The sequence below is a fragment of the Spea bombifrons genome, chromosome 1, assembly GCF_027358695.1.
Source record: "Spea bombifrons isolate aSpeBom1 chromosome 1, aSpeBom1.2.pri, whole genome shotgun sequence".
Lineage (NCBI taxonomy): Eukaryota > Metazoa > Chordata > Amphibia > Anura > Pelobatidae > Spea > Spea bombifrons.
In genome coordinates this window covers 12,140,880-12,160,239 of record NC_071087.1, presented here as the reverse complement: position 1 = coordinate 12,160,239, position 19,360 = coordinate 12,140,880, and the positions used below count along the sequence as shown (strand labels likewise).

The window sequence follows — 19,360 nt, the reverse complement described above, 5'->3', positions numbered from 1 at the left end:
CACCCATTAATTTAGAGCAAAGGTGACAGCCACAGAACCACAACACAAACACAACAGCGATAACGTCCAATAGACGAGAAGCCAAACTTAACAAACAGTCCTCCTTCCCGCCTGCAGCAGCCGGCCAATCAGCGCGCGACATGCTCTTCCCTCAGACGCTAATGACCAGTGAGCGGCCGCAATCTTGGTCCCGAAATTTCCTCAAGCTTCTTATCACTGGAGGAGGGAATTGGCTCACTGGATCTGGGCGGGTATTCTCTGACTGACGGAAAGGGTGGGTGCGTGAGCAGTAGTTTGAGGCAGGGGGCGCTGCGGACCTGGCTGTCAGGCGTGTGGGCGGCGGTTTGTGGCTTCGTTTGGCTCTGTGCTGGAGTGAAAGGCCAGGCCGTGTCTTAATATCCGCCCCCCTGGTGTACACAGGACGCGCAGAGGGAGGTTGCGTTCCAGGCCCCGTCCGGTGACCCTGCTGAGGGAAGGGGGAGGAGTTGGAGGGGTGTCCATGCGCATAGGAAGGGAGGGGGTCCTGTGCAATCCCACTGGAGGGGGAAGGAGCGGACATATTATTCTGCCGGAGCCTGGGAGGGGAGAGGCTGCAATAAACACTGCACTCCCCAGTATTCACGGTGCTGGATCCTGAGCTGGGCTGCTCGCTTCCCTGATTACGGTACGTGGCCTCCGTCTGCTTGCAATCACTATGCATGCTGTGCGACGTTTACATGCGGGGAATGGGCTGTGGCTCTGCGCAAGAGTCTACCGGGATCACTGCTAGTAGGTGCCATACTGGTTGTTACTGGCTTACAGGGTGCGAAAAGCCAGGGTTCGTGGGGTGCGAGGTGGGCTGCATAGGGGTTCAGATAGGCCTTGCAGAGTGATGCAAACTGGGGTGGGTGGTGCAGCGTGAGGCATAACACATGGGTGTGCGCTGGCATAAGGTAGGGTAGGTTGCTTTGTAGGGTAGTTTGGTTGGTATGAAGGATAAGGTAGGGTAGGTTGGAATGGGGGGTAGGGTAGGTTGCTTTGCACGGGGATAGTGATGCATACTTAAGGTTATGTTGGCATGATGGGTATAAGGTAGGTTGCTTTGTGAGCCAGTTGGCGCTGGGCATGCTGCAGGGTATGTTGCATTGCACACGGGTAGGGATCTGTGGTTACGTGTAGAGGAGATGCAATGAGTTATGCTTTTGCACGGGGCTGGTATGTAGACTGGCACAGCCTATTCTGATTTTTTTTTTGTGGGGTGTGTTTGGTGGGGTGTTATTTGGCATGGGTGTGAGGCGGAGGCATACATGACGGGCGTGCGAGCTGATCCGATGGCTGCTGCGTATTCTTTGGAGTAACGGGGGTGTTGGAGAGAGCTGGTGGATCTGTGCGTGTCGCTTCTCCCTGGGTGCTGACTTTTACAGACTGCGAGCTTTCCTGGATAATTGTGTTGATGAGTCAGCGTGCCATCCTGGCCAGTTACAAGCAGTCTGGCTACTAACTAGTTGCTTGAATTACAGGCAGATAGGACATTCACGTTTTCTTTAAAGTCAGAGAAACGTATAGATTACGGGGGTTTCTTCCTCACGCAAATACTTGCTTTCACTTGAAGTTTGGATCTATGAGGCTTCAGAAGTGAAGCATTTGGTAATGTTATGACAACATATCCTGCAGCCCGGTAAATAAGGTCACCGCAAGGATCTCTCCGTTGGGTTATTGGCTGTTTTTATGTATGCTGCTATGTGTTAACCCTTTGGTCGGGGGGGAGAAGGGGTGCTGTGGAAGTACGAGTGACCGGGTGGTCTTTATTTGTAGTAAGCGTGGGTACAGCTGTGCGGTCGGGCGATGTTGCCCGGTGTTTTGGTTAAGTAATTTCTTTGGGGTGTGCGCTTCCTTTTTTGTGCAGGCCGGCATTTGTTTTCTCTTTCCTGCTTCAAGTGCAGTGAATCTTTATGATTTCATAAAGCTTTAGGGGCAACTTATCGTTCTATATTCTCAGAAATGTATGGTTTGAAATCGTAGGGTTTGTGTTATTTCGGGTAGGGGCTGTGCGGGGGCAATGCTGAGACGTGAGCGGTATGATGGGTTGGCTGTTGTCAGATAAAGTTCAACCTTCCTATTCTGCATTCCTGTGCAAAAGCAGGGGTAACTATTTGAGATTCTCGGTGTTTCATTTTTTCAGAGGGCACACAAAGCTTGCAAATCGCTCCATGTATCTGCCACTAATGCAACCCCTGCATCAATCTACTCGCACTCTCTACTCTTTCTCTATACCCCTCTCCCCGTAGAGTGTCAGTGTGGCCCTCTATACCTAATCGCTTTGCCTTAGACTCTCGGTTCTCGTTTTGTCAGACCCTTTAAATGTATGAACTGTAAGAAGCTCTGTGGAAACTGTTAGCGCTCTATGTGGGTGGGGCATGCTGTGTATGTGGGTGGGGGCACGCGGTGTATGTGGGTGGGGCCCGTGGTTACATCGCCATTGGCCGTAACTGTAATTGTAACTGTAACCGTAATTGTCCTTGTCGTGAAATGTGCTATAGTGGACTATCAACGTATGAAGGCTGCTTAACCTTTGCAAGGGCAGCAATTATGGAATTATTTGGGGACAAAAAAATGCAATGTATACAAATTCCCATTCAATGTACATTGCTACATCTTTATTAACCCGCTGTTTAACTGGAGGCGCTACACTTATGTGCGGTTCCGTGTCTTGCTACCTGGTCAGAGGCAGAATGTGGGAAATTACCAGCGTTGAGACCTGTTCCGCGCGTTCACCCTCTGTGGGTATAAAGCTACGTGCCTGACGTGCCGTGAGTGATGGTGTTTGTAACTTTTTCTCACACTACATAATAGTTCTCGCACCACATAGTGTAAGCAGCGCAATATGATGCCGCGTTATAAAGCAAACTAGCGGCCCACATGCAGGGTTTTCCCCTCTGTGTTAAAGAAATTCATAACCTTGAGGCTACAGTAACCTCTCTGGAAAGATCATGTATTTGTCCCCAGACTGAACATACATGAACTTTCAAAGTTGCTTAACCCCAGGGTCACTCCAGGTCACCACACAGTGATCCCTCCACCATAGAGAGTATGAATTATTGGTCCTGTGGGATCAGATAGTAAAGCATGCCTGCACGTTATGAGCTTTAAGAAGTTATGTATATGTAAAAAAAAAAGTTACCCCTGATCTCATGTTATTGCAGCGCTTGAAGGAAGTGTGTTATGAAATGCTTGATTAGTTCCAGCCCTGGAACAGGGCATTAGATCCCCCCCTTCTTTACAGGACCTACATATACGCCACCAATGTGTTGGATGTTGGCTTTTACTGAAGGGGAAGTCCCACTACTTTGTTTTCTGTATTGTCAGTCGGGTATCTACCATGTGTGCGGAGTAGGTTCTTGTTAATTAAAGCAGAATAGGAGGAAATCTTACATAAAGTTGTGCGCGGGAGCTCCTTCGTTCATGTTTCTCCCCAGTGTCATATACAGGTGCTGAGCTTTGGGCACAATATTGGCGTATTGAGGCAAATACAGATGCGCTTCTCCGTTGTTATGGGCAATACATGGCTTATGTAACAACCTTTTTGGTGCTGTTTGCAGCTAATTACACAGATTTATTACATTGACATCACATATGTCATACCACAATCTTCAAGAGGCTTCAGTTATTTTAGTAATACCCCATACGTATCAGTTTTTGGGGCTAATGTTCTCCTTCCTGCTCTATACCGTTTTTTGGTAATGCTTCTAGGGTAGGTGGGGGGGCCAAACATGTGTTCTTAATACATATTTCTGTAGGGAGGGGTTCAAGGTTTCTGTAAATTTGTGACATCGCTAGACGACCATTATTGGTGTTCGTTTTTGGATATGAGCTCTGACTCCTGAAGGAGACGCAGCAGACGCCTTGATCTCCCTGCTGATTGCGAGGATACTCTTGGTGGGTCGTTGCAGGGTAATATTTTCTAAGGACTGCAAGAAGTCAATACTTACCCTGCTTATTTTATTTTGTAAACAGTTAGCTGGATTGATTTAGTGCATGGAACGGTGAAATGTACGAATTGTTGGGAATCGAGAGGTCTGCTTTAAAGACATAGGTGGGCTATTTTTGATCCTGTACATTAAAATCCAAGTCTTGGCTGAGTGCCCTTCCCGATTAGCTGTGACGCTGCCTGTTCCTGAAGCATTTAATGTTTACATTCATACGCAACTTGATTGATGGGCAACTAAACTAGTGCAGCAGTTGCGGTGCCGACACAAGTTCTGTCCTTTAATTCACGCTTACACCGCGTCCTGCCTATGCCGGCACATATCTGCTGTTTCTAATGCCTCGCACAACAGAAAGGGCTTGCTGGCATATTGTGAATTTTAAGTAGGCCTTTTAACATTCGCTGGGGAGGGAATTACCGGTAAAACTACACAAATGGAGCTCTCTGTGTGCAGTGACTGCTGTTTAATGGGTTTGCCCTTGACAGCGGCTTTAAGGGCTGACTTTTAATACAATTACTGGGACTACATATAGCGAGGACCTTCGAAGTCAGTGTAATTATTTTGGGAAATGGAGTAAGATCACATTTAAACTGACACGAGCGGCAGCCTGTGGCAGACCCAGCATGATCCGATCAGTGTCCCGTCCCAATGCCCTCTCCACAAGAACTCATTGGCAAATCCCATCATTCCTTCCCGTCCACTTCCAGTCATTATATGGGATTTCTTTTACTGAATGCAGCGCTGGGATCTCGCACAGGTTTCCCCAAAACTCGCTACCGATCCTGGTGCTAAGCGCTAAGATTATGCAGTAATTAATAAATTACAATATACACACCTCAGTGCTGTGCCTGCGCCGTTCTGTACGAGGACCTCCTAGATGTGCTAAGATGTTTCTCAGGAAAACATGATGTCGTATAGGAAAGTGACAGAACTTGAGGTTTACATTATGCTAAAATAAGAAAAAGTGATGCTGACAGCCCTGCTTTTAGAAAAACATTCTCCGTCTCCATGGATACAGCTGTCGGTGTAATGCTATGTGTACCCGATATATCTTTCATTCACGTAACCTTGTCAGGCCGCACGTTCAGTTATCGACCCGAAAGCTCGCGGGGAAGGAAATAAGAGCGTAGAAAGTGATTGTGATCCTCTCAGAAGCGGATGTGAATGAAATAATCGGTCTCTTCCTTCCTTCTTGCTACTATCCGACCCCCCCCCCATAAACAGGACGCTCCGGTGACGCACCTGTCCTCTTCTCGTGAACGTGCTTTATATTTTGTGTCCTGCGGTAGTGAGTGTGTAGTTACACTTACACACATATGCAAGATATCTGAGAATGTGAATACTTTAACCGCTTCAGGCCTGGGGGTTTTCGTAAACAAAGGACTAAAATACCTTAACCTTGTGTCCCCTTCTCTAAATTTGATAAACCCATACACATTATATATCATTTTTGTTCAGTAGGGCCTTCTTTTAAAATCCTAGATATGAATAATTTAGTTATAATATATAAAAACTTATACTAAAACAGAAGAAAAATCACTTTTTCCAATCTTGGTTACATTTTCTTTACCAATTACTATTTATTTGTTCAAACAATTTACATTCATCAACATCTCCTGATTAATCGTTTAATACTATGCTTTTGGTGATTTTTTTTTTTTTTTTTTTTTTTTTTTTTTTTTTTTTTTTAATTGTGCCCTTAAGACAAAGAAGTTCATTGGTAACAATTTTAAAATATCTTGGCACCCTCCACCCGATCTTGATTTAAGAATGGAGATTTACACACTCCTCCCCGGTAGGATTTAGGGGCCACCAAGGTTAAGAGCCAGCACTATCCTTAGGTGGGATGTTTTGTCAAGCTTGTTATGGATTATTATTATTACTCCAGTATGTTACAAAGCCAGTTGTTACTGTAGTTGGATGTTTTTTATCTGTTGAGTGAAAAATAAAGGTGGATATTCTTTCCCGTCCGTGCCTTTCCTATGGAAAATGTCAGAGATTAAGCACTTGTGATGTGACGGAATAATCAGCGGCTTCCCACAGAGCCGCTCATCTCGCAGAACAAAAGGCAGATAAGTGTAGGAATTCCTGGAACAATCAACATTTTAGAGAGCCCCTCGGCGAGTTGCTTATCGCCTGTGTACATTTTTATTAAAAGCGTTCATATTTTCAGTTGGAAATATTTTTTTTATTTTTTTTTGGAGGGGTTGGGGCAGGAAAAACAAATCGTGTTTTGTGGAAGCGAGCGTCCAGCTGCTCAGGGAAAGCGCATTCTTAACAGCAGGCAGCAAAATCTGCTTTGATTCATGGTGTGGAGATTTGTTTGCTTTTCCCTACAGATAGATAGTAAGATGTATCGTAACTTGTGGGTGTTTTATATATAATGTTAAAAAAAAATCTTTGCTTTTAGTGATTCCTCCAACTTTCCTTATACTTGGAAAAACTAAACCGCACCAACCCACCCTCCTAAACATAAACTAAAATCCATAGATTATGGTTTTCTCAACACAGATAACCTCTTCATCCCACTGAGCGGAGGCTACCATCAAGGAGTTTAATGTTAACCCTTAAAGAGACGGTGAGGCTACAAGCAGCTTCTGTAAAAGAGTTATGATGCATATGTTTAGTCCCCCGCCGAGCTTAGAGGATCTCTCTCCTGAAGCCGGGATTTGATTTTCCGCCATGGAGGTTTCCCAAAGAAGGAAAAGCGTAAATGTATCCTAGATTGCTCTTTTTCCTCCTAAATATCCGAAACTGTTTCATATTAGGATTTACGTGGAGATGCGTTTATTATTTTTCAGATGTTCTCATCTGGTTTAGATTTTCAGTTTCATATACCGTCCATGTTGCGTAGAAGCGATTTACAAAGGCCTCTTCACGACCCGGGGTGATGGGGTCAGGCACCGGTGTTGTATACCTGTTATCACGTGAGAGTAACCCGTTCCATTAATTTGATATGTTATGGAGTTTAATATCACGACTGTGGAAATGTGCCGTAAAGAGAAGCGGAGAAAAAAAAGTCAAACTTTTTAAGCTTTAGCTGCCAGTGATTTATTCCACTTAATGAAACAGCGACTGTAATTCATTCTGGAACAACAGAAATTCTTCAGCAGTGTGCTAATGGGGTGGAGTGCGGCAGTAAATTGGAACCGGTGCCGCTCCTCGGTTTGCTTCTGATCGGCTCGGGTCAGATGTTTGCACTTTCTAATCAACTATTCATATTGTAGTAAATAAATCAAAAGGAGCTATTTTAAGGTAACACTTAGTAAATAATTCATGCTAATTGTTCAGCCTTCGTTCCACGATAAAAAAAAATCTTAACGCTTAAAAGAAAACAGCCTACAGCATCGGATAGCCAACGTTTCAGTTTGGGCCGGTTTTTCGGGTTAGTAGCATTTATCATGGGGTGGGGGGGATTGCATGATTTAATTCAGCAGCTGCAGATAAACTGATCATGGAATAGTGTTTATCTGGAAATAGCATTATAATTATCCAAATGCTAACACCGCAGGGGTTGCTCCTCGACTGGCGCTCGATGTGTCTGCTTACATCACACAGGAGTTAAGGAAGTACTGAAGAGTTCATGTAAAGTGACTTTAGAAAGTTGCGTTATATAAGAAAGCAAAAAAGAGGGATCTGTATTCCAGGCGGTCCTGCTGAGTGCATTTATTATACAGGCCTTTTCTTAACGGAGCTTTGACAACCCCAACACAGGAGTGAACCCCACGGCGAGAAGCCTTGCATGGAGCCGGTTTCACCACCGAAGAGACACAACTTATGGTGCTGCTCATCCCCGGAGTAACTCTGCAAATGCTGCGGTCTGCTTTAAACCCGAACCTGGAATCAGATAACAGTCGCATGTAATGGATGTCTGTGCTCAATAAAACCAGATAATGAAACTTATACTGTTACTTGCTACCGGTCCTTTAGATAAAGCCAAGACCTAGAAGTGATATATGTATTTGTGGTGTGTGTGTATACAGTCCCCAGTCCCCAGTCCCCTCATTAAATTACTTTAAAGAAATGTTTTGTTTTTTTTTAAATCAGATTAATGATGAAAATAATGAATTGTAGCCCTACTTCCCTCTCTGGTAGGAGTGATGCTCTATCCTTGCGCCACCACTTTCATCACATTACATGCCCTTGATACGTTCGGTATCTGTGAATCATCTGGAGTGTGGGTTGTGTACTGAATATTAAATCAACAAACTATTTTCCTTATTTAGATGCCCATCTGTTGTGAGAGTGGCTTATGGGCCGAGTGAGCGTCTGCATTATTCATGCTCTCCCCTGCGTGTTTCTGTCCTACGCTCTAAGCCATGCACGTTACCAGTTCCTGAGCTGGGCAATACTTTTATTTGTTTTGCCCCCTATGCCTGTCATATTAACCCTCACCCACCCATCCCTCTCTCATTGAAAAGGGGGCTGATCTTGTAGAACTCAAGTCATTGAGGTCTATTCATTGAAAGGAGAACTGTGTCCCGGCTCCTTGGCTTTGCTTTACATTACGAAGTAATTTTGTGCTGCAGGAAGACATTGGCTGGCCCTGGATGTATACATAGTTATATCAGTGAGAGTTCTTTACCCTTTCACTTATACGTTATACAGGGCCATATATACAAAACATATACATTGTGCAAGTGAATGCATTTTATATATATTGTCTGACAGCGGACCACCTTCTGTACTTTGTTTGAAAGATCAAATGTGAAGTACACTTTTATCTTTTTATTAACTCTATGTATTTCTTTTTGGGGGGGGTGTTTGCTGTCTAAAATAAGGTAATGTTTTTCTTTCTGCTTAATGAACCCATAATTATCTATATTTAGAGTGAGCCAAGGATGATAATCATAGTATATGTAGGGTTGCCTACACATAAGCAAGCCATCACCCCCCCCCAGGCAGGACATCTCGTCTCAATTTCCATTAGTTCCCCATAACTTCTCGGTGAAAGTCACACCGCAGCCTGAGTAATGCGCAGCCACACTTTAAAGCCTTTATCTTAAGGGCAGTTTAACTCCTGTGATTTACATCATTTTTCAGATCTGTGCTAAGACAATAAGCCTTAACGCATCTGTCGGTTTTTTTTATTTTTAACTCGGAAAATGCGTCTCAAATTCTTGTTTCCATGACAACAATCTCACAGTTCCTGCTTTTGCGTCACATGACATGTCCCAAGCAAAATAAAATGAATGAAGCAAAAGCTTAAATGGTTAAAGCCATTTGCTGTGTGTAATGTTTGTAAACCGTGCAGGAAAGGCTGGATCAGATCAATGTGTCGATGGAGATTTTTTTGACAGTAATAACACGGGATGATTTCAAACAAGAATGCACCACATCGTAGAGGGATGCCAACTGGACCTCGTTGTCTCAAGATGTCGTTTTTTTTTGGGGGGGGGGGTTGTGTGTTAAGTCATCAAAGTGTTCAGCGCATTTAATGATGTACATAGTTGTGAGCCTTGGCATCAGGGATAAATGTAATGTGAAGTGTATGTATATATGTATATATATGTGTATATATATATATATATATATATATATATATATATATATATATGAGAGAGGTATTAATCCACTTTATTTTTAAACTAATTATTCATGCTGTGTTTCTTGTAATAAATTAGGGCAAACTGGTGTTCTCTGGCTTATTCTAGTGAAGCAGTTTAAATGGCCTGCTGTATATTCTGGTCACGGACCTACTTTAAGAACTTTGCCTCCCCACCCCCACTTTTTTTTTTTTTTTTTCTCTTGCCAACATGAAGACATCCTGAATAAATACTCCTTATGGCCTGCTGTGTGCAGAATACCAAAAATCTGCCAGTTTATAACTCTGAAATACTGCGCTATTCTGTATAAAGACCTTTTTCTTTTGGTTGCTTGGCTTGTTGACCGTGGGATTATTGCACTAGCCTCTCCTCGGGATAGCTTTTTACACAAAGTCTTGAGTCGGGCCTTCTATTTACTTTCTATAGACCGGAAAAAGTATAATTTATGTTGCTTAGACTCGGCTGACCAGATATTGTGCCTGAAGTCTTACATGAGGAGTCTTCTGTGGGAAAGCTATTTGGAAAGATAATCTGTTGCATCTCTCCTCCCTTCTCTCCTCCAAACTATACATAATGAGATCCCTTTGCTGATACATTTTATCCTGCAAGCCATTTGCCATTCTTGTAGCCCCCAACTGAACTCTCTCAATGTATCAATATCCTTCTGTAGATGGGGTCTCCAGAACTGTACATAATCCTGTCGATGAGGTCTGGCCAGAGATCTGTATAGTGATAGATCCAGCGCCTTCTTCCTGCTACTAACGCCTCTCGCTATACAGCCCAGCACCCTGCTCGCTTTCCCCAACGCTTTATTGCATTGTCTGCTTATCTTTTTTAGTACATTTTTAAGTACTCCAAAGCTAAAAAAGCTCAGAAAAAAAAACTGACGTTATTTGCTAATTATTTGTTTTGTTCTTCAACCACGTTTATGTACTCCTTCTGATATGTATCACAATGTTCTACGAAAATCTACAGTAGCAGCGACCTATCCAAAAAATATTCTCTAAAACAGGATTATTTTAGAGGTCCAATCGAACAGCATTTTTAATTCCGGTGCGTCATATGCCGGGTAGCTTTGGAATGCCCGGAACAGAATGTCTCCAAAGGTTAAAGGTGCCGGTCAGACCGGGCTGAAGGATGGAAACGTGAAGGATATCATCAGCTGGGTGAGATTTAGAATGTGAGGAATGCTCGCCGCGTGTAGTGAAGAGTCAGTCTAGTTCGCTCTGGCCGTACACCCAGCAGAAAGATCTTCCGAACGATTAGTATCTCTTATTCATAGAGCGCCAACGTCTTCCCGCAAAAGCCGCTTACAGTCCATACATTCAAAGGGTCGGACAAAGCTAGATCTGACAGATGCTATCGGATACGTCGGATGAACCGATGCTTTGAGTATACAGGGATCAGCGACGCTCTGCTGCAGCGGAAAGCCTCTGCGGACCCGCTTTCACCACCGGTCGGGGGTAGGAAAGCACTCCCATCGCGGGACCCTCACTAAGCCGAAGCTGACTGTCCGAGGGCGTACCACGTGGGTGCAGACAGGGGAGATGCGTTCAGCTGAACAAATGTCATGCTCGCCAGCTAACTGGGGGCAGGGAATAATGCAAATGGGAGGATTCTGCAGAAATCCCTTAATGCATTTATAAGGGGAACCACACGATGATTTAAAGGGACCACTCGGCCTTCTATACGTTATATACAGCCAACTCAGCCTTTCTTGCAGCAGAATTTCAGTGGGCTTTTGCATTAGTAATCCATAGTGATATCCTGACGTTCTCTGCTAAACTTCCAAAGTGTTATGTAATGAGGCAAGTTAGAAAGTGCAGTCCCTCCGGTCTATGTGACCTTATCCATGACTCTGTTACATAAAATCAGTGCAACGTTATTTATTTATCTTTCAACAAGAGAATTGTTTCCAAAGCTCAAAACCATTTCCATGATCCAGTGAATGCCTAAAAAGCCTTTTGTAGCCTGCTTGAAACGGAAAAAAACTGTCTTCTATCTATCTTCCTTGTGTTACCAATGCATTTTTAATAAAAAAGAAAAATCACACAAAGTACAGCGTAAAATAGTGCTTAAAGTCACAAATGGTAGCATTTGGGGGGGGGGGTTCCTACTCAAACACCACACTGAGCTGTTACTTTATGGCAATGCTAATGAAGCCATGCTTGTGTCCATCATTGGCTGGATGAGCTCTTTATCACAGACAGTATGATAATGAGTTTGGGTGTTTAGTAGATTGGGTTGAGGTAACTGCGCCAAAACGCATAAAAACAGCTAAAATGCAGCTTCCTGAAAACACATGTTTAATGTGACCTAGTAGTAGTAGTAATAAAAAATGGTGAGTTTCCCTTTAACGATCTATGTCAATGTTGTCCTGTCCATGCTAGAAATGAATGTCAGGATTTTGTTATTAATGTCCATGGCAGTTTTGATGATGGATGGCTTTCCCCCCATAGGATTCCTTAGGCAACACCTGTTTCCTGTCAGCTAATCATTCACGCCTGGGGCAGGGGTGGAATAACTATCATCATAGTATACTGTATATATGGTTTAGTAGTTTGTCCCAAAGTAAAGAGCTCTCTCGGTAAACTTTTTTTTAAATCATAAAAATGTGTAACTCTTTAGCGCTGAGCATAACGACTTGTCTGCACCTCACAATAAAATAACTTGGAAAGGTAGTGATGGGTGCGTGTTTAAACCTCACTATCACCGGGGCGAACGAACCCTGTGCAGCGAGTAGCTTTGCACGTGCGTCGTCTTAGTCTTTTATATATACACCCCAATTCTGTTTTAGAGGCCGATAAGATGTAGGGTTTGGAAGCGTATGTATTAACCCTTACAGTAACGTCAGGGACATGTTATAATGGGGTATTCACATGAAACGCAGTTCATGCGCGGTGTAAGCGTGTGCAGCTGTATCCTCTCATACAGTTGGGTTACCTCCATGATCATCATGCTAGTAATTTTAAACATCTTGCCTTCGCTGGTCAACTAAAAGTTATCTCAATTTACTTTAATAAAATTCCTCTGTAATTGCACGCTACCATTATGCTATTATACCATGCAAAATGATTTTAATTAGGTTTCCTGTAGCGGTCACATCACAGGAGTATCAAGCTTCAAATTATAGTCTCTGAATTGAGTGGCTTTAACAGGCAACGGGGTCCTTGTAGCTCACGTAGGGTTAAAATGAAACCTAAACACCACAAGCGGTCTAGTTCTTGGGTTAGACATTGAAAGGTTCTGCCTTTCCAGCTGACCATGATTTATACCTAGTAGCTTTACTTTAACTCTTTGTGCTGCTTGCTGATGTGCTTTCCTCTTGTATTTCCGTAGGCCGGCCTAAGTGTGCGCCATGAATGGTGACTCGAGTGCAGGGGTGGTGACTTCACCCCCTCCAACAAACGCTCCTCACAAAGAGAAGTATTTCGACCGAGTAGATGAAAATAACCCAGAGTATCTGCGAGAGAGAAATATGGCGCCGGACCTTCGCCAAGACTTCAACATGATGGAGCAAAAGAAAAGGGTCTCCATGATACTCCAAAGCCCAGTAAGTGCCCCAGTTTTTACCATTGTAGCCCCCCTTATTTAACAAAACTAGCAGCCTGCTTTTTTTTCCTTTTAATACCACCCTAATTTATCGGTTTGTCTTAGTCTGTCAATTCTTGTCTTGTAATACCCCTTGGATATTTGTATTGTATTAATCGCTGCATAGATTGTTGGTGCTATATATAAAAGATGATAATAATAATAAAGGTAGTGTGTATGAGGCATTAACTAATGTAACTTGTAAAATGTATGTTGCCTCCAACTACTTGTAGAAAAGGAGACATGTTTTACACCTCCTGACCACACTATCGATGATTGACATATTCACTGTTTTTTATGTATGTGTGCAAACGAGCGTTATGGCTTATCTCTATGCTCGTTATTCCATAGGCGTTTTGCGATGAACTGGAGTCCATGATTCAGGACCAACTTAAGAAAGGCAAGAATCCTACCGGCCTGTTAGCTTTACAGCAAATAGCAGACTTCATGACAACGAGCGTACCAAGTGTTTATCCATCAGCTCCTCAAGGGGGAATGGCAGCATTAAACCTAAGTAAGTACAGATGTATTGTCCGTTTCTGCAGAGAATAAACAAGTTCTGTAGAGTCTGACATCTACTTCGTTTTCCCGCTTGTTTGCTTCCTAATTATTCTAAACTGTAAAGTAGTTTGAACAGAGGCCTCCTTACAGTTTCCTCATTTCCAAATTGTTTTGTCATACACTACTTGTTATGTCCTGTATACTCGTTGTGTACAGCGCTGCAGAATGTGATGGTGCTATATACACGCCAACAAATAATATTCTCCATCTAATCTATTTTTATACTAGGCCTTGGAATGGTCACTCCTGTGAATGACCTCCGAGGATCAGACTCCATTGCTTATGAAAAAGGGGAAAAATTACTGCGCTGTAAACTAGCGGCTTTTTACCGGTTGGCGGACCTGTTTGGGTGGTCCCAGTTGATCTATAATCACATTACGGTAAGTACCATACTATATATATGCAAAACTCTGCAGTTGGTTGTGTGACTACACATTTGTTTTAGTTTTTAGGTATTTTGTGAACGTTTACAAAAAGAGTGTGGTGTGTGAGTTTGAGTCATTTGGAGAGTGGCGTGTGTCGGTGTACAGTGGCTGTGTGGGTGCTCAGTGGTCAGTGTGCTTGGGTTTTGCATCAGTCCCTTGAGAAAAAGCCCCCTGTTTGTAAGCCCATTTAGTGCTTGTTCTTGCCCTAGATTCAGGATAGCTTTATCCCCGTCCCACACATCTTAAGTCCCTGTTTGCTAACGGTAAATGTTCTTCTGGCGCACGTAGGTCAGAGTGAGTTCCGAGCAAGAGCACTTCCTGATCGTTCCTTTCGGACTCCTTTACAGTGAAGTTACAGCATCTAGTTTGGTAAGTCCTTTTATTTTTAGTAACTTTTTTTTGTTGTACTTGGCACACAAAATTAGTTGACAAGAACAGAGGAGCAAAGTTTTTTTATAAAGTAGTAAAGTTTTTTATAACACTAGTTGTTGGCTGTTTTTATCCAAGTTTTAGAGGCTTCGAGTATTACCCCAGGAAGCCGGTGGCATTAAAAAAAGTTGAATAGTTTCTACTGCTTGCCTTGCATCAAATCACTTGTGGGGTTAACTGTTTTCTTGTTTGGGTGTCTATGGATGAGAATTAACTCCCGTTTGTTACTATTACTCTATTTTTCTAGGTTAAAATCAATCTCCAAGGCGAGATGATTGATCGCGGCAGCACGAACCTGGGAGTAAATAAAGCTGGATTTACGTTACATTCTGCGATATACGCGGCACGTCCTGATGTGAAATGTATTGTTCATATACACACCCCTGCTGGGGCTGCGGTGAGTATAACCTGTGTAGCAAACTTCAGTGTTCCTTGACCATGAAAAGAAAGTAATAAAGAAAGGTGATAACTCAAACTGCCGAGCGCCAACCAGTTCTCTGAAGTACAGCTGCATTATGGGATTCAAAATGGTTAACATTCTGGTCCCTTGTTATTAAAGATGACGTTACCTCTGTGGCATCAGACTGCTAGATCACCGAGTCGTTTATATTCCATGGCTTGTTCTGCTTCATGGAATCTTTAGTAGATAATTAAGAATCTGCTTGTATGTAGTGTTTTGATAATCCAATGCGTGAATTTATTACTCAGGTCTCTGCTATGAAATGCGGCTTACTGCCTCTGTCACCGGAAGCTCTGTCCCTGGGAGAAGTGGCCTATCATGACTACCATGGCATACTGGTGGATGAAGAAGAAAAAGTTCTAATTCAGAAAAATTTGGGGCCTAAAAGCAAAGTAAGTGAATTTATGTTAGTACCTTTTTTTTCTTCTTTCTCTCTTTCTTTAAAAGCAATGATTGGTTTTCTACACCCCCTCTTCTGTGTTTTTCAGGTGCTCATTCTTAGAAATCATGGCTTGGTAACCATGGGAGAAACAGTTGAAGAGGCTTTTTATTATATACATAATCTTATGTCAGCCTGTGAGATCCAGGTAATCGTGCGTGGAAGCTTGTTGACTCTATTTAATGCTAGTTTTCTAGGCATCATAGTATTGCATTTTCTTTCTTTAATATCAAGTAGTGATGCTTTTTGGTGATGCTAAACTTTACCTGCATTACAGGTATAGTTCTTGAAATGTCATTCTATAATGGGTTACATAGCGCTGAAAGGTGTATTTACTGTATGCTACCCCTTTATTAGACGACATGTTTACACCTTTACAAAATCTGTATAGACGCGGCCGGTGAATGGTTTCATTTTACCTTCCAGCCCCTCTATAAAATCGTAGCCTTCCCAGAGCATTATGTGTACGTTTCGCCCAGGTTTTGTAAATGTATAAAGACCCGATGGTTTCTGAAACTCGAGGAGAGCCGGTCGGCATTGCTGAGTTAGGTGGGATCTAAGCCCCCCATCCATGCAAGGCTAGCTCAGGAAAATGCTTAGTGTCTTCTATTTTACGTTGTCTCAGGTACGCACCCTTGCCAGTGCTGGAGGACCAGACAACCTGGTACTGCTAGATCCAGGGAAATATAAAAAGTCTCGTTCACCCGAGTCACCAGCTGGGGATGGCAGCGGATCACACCCAAAGTGGCTTGTTGGGGAGCAGGAGTTTGAAGCCCTTATGCGCATGTTGGATAACCTGGTAAGTACTACCTCCTGTAAGAAAGTACGCATCTGAAAAACACTTTAAAGTATCGGGAAAAAGGTGACAAGCCATTAAACTGCATGGCTTAAGATTATTGGGTTGTTTTTTTTTGTTTGTTTTTTTTTTTTTTTGCATACTCGGGAATGTTTCCACAAAACTTTTAATTTGCTCAACTGGTAAATATTAAGTTTGCTGTCTGTGTTTATAGCGGGTATTGCTATTTTTGTTCACCACATTATTTATATGTACGTTTGTACTGTAAATTGTGAACATGGTGCCTCCAGCGTTGGACACCAAGTAACATTAGCTGGCCTACAGAAGACCCTCGTTTTCACATAAGCAGCAATAGTAGTCTGTCATGATAACATAGTAACATAGTTCATAAGGTTGAAAAAAGACCAAAGTCCATCAAGTTCAACCTATATACATATTGTGTCCCTACCGTGTTGATCCAGAGGAAGGCAAAAAACCCTTATGAAGCAGATGCCAATTGCCCCATACCAGGGGGAAAATTCCTTCCCGACTCCAAATATGGCAATCAGAATAAATCCCTGGATCAACGTTCTGTCCCTATTAATCTACTATCCATAACTTGTGATATTATTGCTTTCAAGAAACACGTCCAGGCTCCTTTTAAACTCTTTTATTGAGTTTACCATTACCACTTCCTCTGGCAGAGAGTTCCATAGTCTCACCGCTCTTACTGTAAAGAACCCCCGTCTGTGCTGGTGTAGAAACCTTCTTTCCTCCAGCCGTAGAGGATGTCCCCTTGTTATAGATACAGTCCTGGGTATAAATAGGTCCTGGGAGTGATCTCTGTACTGCCCCCTTATATATTTATACATAGTTATTAAGTCCCCCCTAAGCCGTCTTTTTTCCAAACTAAATAACCCTAATTCTGATAATCTTTCTGGGTACTGCAGTCCTTCCATTCCCCTTATTACTCTGGTTGCCCGTCTTTGAACCCTCTCCAGTTCCACTATATCTTTCTTGTACACTGGTGCCCAGTACTGTACACAGTATTCCATGTGTGGTCTGACTAGTGACTTGTACAATGGTAGAATTGTTTCCTTGTCGTGGGCATCCATGCCCCTTTTGATGCACCCCATGATTTTATTTGCCTTAGCAGCAGCTGCCCGACACTGGTCGCTACAGGTAAATTTACTGTTAACCAAGACTCCTAAGTCCTTTTCCATGTCAGTCGTCCCCAGTGTTTTCCCATTTAATACATATTCCCAGCCTGGATTTTTCTTCCCCATGTGCATAACCTTACATTTATCCGTGTTGAACCTCATCTGCCACATCCCAGCCCAAGCCTCCAACCTATGCAGATCCATTTGTAATCGTGCACTGTCCTCTATTGTGTTAACCACGTTACAGAGCTTAGTATCGTCTGCAAAGATTGATACTTTACTATACAATCCCTCTACAAGGTCATTAATAAATATATTAAAAAGAATAGGACCCAAAACTGACCCCTGTGGTACCCCACTAGTAACAGTCACCCACTCAGAGTATGTACCATTAATAACCACCCTCTGTTTCCTATCACTGAGCCAGTTACTTACCCACATACACACATTCTCCCCCAGCCCAAGCATTCTCATTTTATGTACCAGCCTTTTATGTGGCACCGTATCAAATGCTTTGGAAAAATCAAGATATACGACATCCAGCGATTCTCCCCGATCCAGTCTTGAGCTCACCTCCTCATAAAAGCTGATCAGGTTAGTTTGACAGGACCGATCCCTTGTAAACCCATGCTGATATGGAGTCATACATTTATTTTCATTGAGATACTCCAAAATAGCATCTCTTAGGAAACCCTCAAACAGTTTACATACAACAGAAGTTAAACTAACAGGCCTATAATTCCCCGGGTCACTTTTTGTCCCCTTTTTGAATATTGGCACAACATTTGCAATGCGCCAGTCCTGGGGAACAGACCCGGTCACTATAGAGTCCTTGAATATTAGAAATAGGGGTCTGTCTATTACATTACTTAACTCCCTTAGAACGCGGGGGTGAATGCCATCTGGACCTGGTGATTTGTCTATTTTGATTTTTTTTAGGCGGCACTGCACTTCTTCCTGGGTTAGACAGGCGACATGTACTGTGGCATTTATCTCATCCTGCTGTATATTACCTGGCATTTCATTTTCCTCTGTGAATACAGCAGAGAAGAATATATTTAATAGATTAGCTTTTTCCTGATCCCCGTCTATAACGTCTCCCTCGTTACTTTTTAAGGGGCCGACGCTTTCATTTTTAACCTTTTTACTATTTATATAGTTAAAGAACATTTTGGGGTTTGTTTTACTCTCTTTGGCAATGAGTCTTTCTGTCGCCACTTTTGCTGCTTTTATCTGATTTTTACATATTTTATTTTTTTCCCGATAGCTTCTTAGTGCTTCCTCACTGCCTTCCTGTTTTAGTAGCTAAATGTTACAAGAGTAAGTGAAATGATCCTACTGCACTGCAGCTTTCTTCCGCAGTACACTGCAGCTGGGGGATTGACAACCATTTGGCTGCAATCCGTAGGCTCTTAAAGTGGCTGAGAATAATGGGAGTTATAGCTTGATGGGTGATAGCGGAATACTTGGTAATTGCATTGGGGGACTGTGTGTGTGTGTATGTATAATGGGAAATGTAAATATTGCTACATTGTTGTAGTGATTTCACTTTGTGTCTTTGAGCAGATATGAAGGCTGCCTAGTTTTGCATGATTAAAGGGACACTCCAGGGACTTGGGCAGCCCACTAAGCAATTCATTTATACTCTGCAGAACCCCCTACTCATTTGCAAGGAGGGCTCTACTCTACAAAAGTTTAAAGGGATTTATTCAGTTATCATATGTGTTAAAGTACTGGAGTGCCCCTTTAACCAATCTTGCATTTACTAGTACTAATGGACCTTACACACAACAGCTGGCTTGTAACAAAATGTTAGTTTTAGTCAGACAGGCCCTTTGAACACTTTCCCCCTCATTAACCCCTAAAACCCTGCTAAATTAATGACCTCACAGGGCACTGCGTGGAGCAGCTAATATAATATAAAGTGCCACTTTCTGCCGGTTAACTTTTAAAGAATCTCATCTACGCTGACGTGGGTAACCTTGTCTGTCTACAGGAGAACTTGCAGT

The 19,360-nt window shown here is 42.8% G+C and overlaps 1 protein-coding gene across 12 annotated transcripts in view; it reads left to right on the top strand.

Moving 5' to 3' along the window:
• The first annotated feature begins 607 nt into the window (after positions 1 to 607).
• Positions 608 to 19,360, top strand: part of ADD1 (adducin 1) — a 35,278-nt gene continuing 16,525 nt past the window's right edge. For all 12 annotated transcript variants that reach the window (XM_053458224.1, XM_053458219.1, XM_053458218.1 and 9 more), the window contains exons 1-9: positions 608 to 664; positions 12,851 to 13,064; positions 13,454 to 13,616; positions 13,892 to 14,043; positions 14,377 to 14,457; positions 14,765 to 14,914; positions 15,226 to 15,369; positions 15,466 to 15,564; positions 16,042 to 16,215. In XM_053458224.1, the coding sequence (XP_053314199.1) occupies positions 12,870 to 13,064; positions 13,454 to 13,616; positions 13,892 to 14,043; positions 14,377 to 14,457; positions 14,765 to 14,914; positions 15,226 to 15,369; positions 15,466 to 15,564; positions 16,042 to 16,215 (1,158 nt within the window). In that variant the 5' untranslated portion in view covers positions 608 to 664; positions 12,851 to 12,869. The remainder of the gene's footprint in view (positions 665 to 12,850; positions 13,065 to 13,453; positions 13,617 to 13,891; positions 14,044 to 14,376; positions 14,458 to 14,764; positions 14,915 to 15,225; positions 15,370 to 15,465; positions 15,565 to 16,041; positions 16,216 to 19,360) is intronic.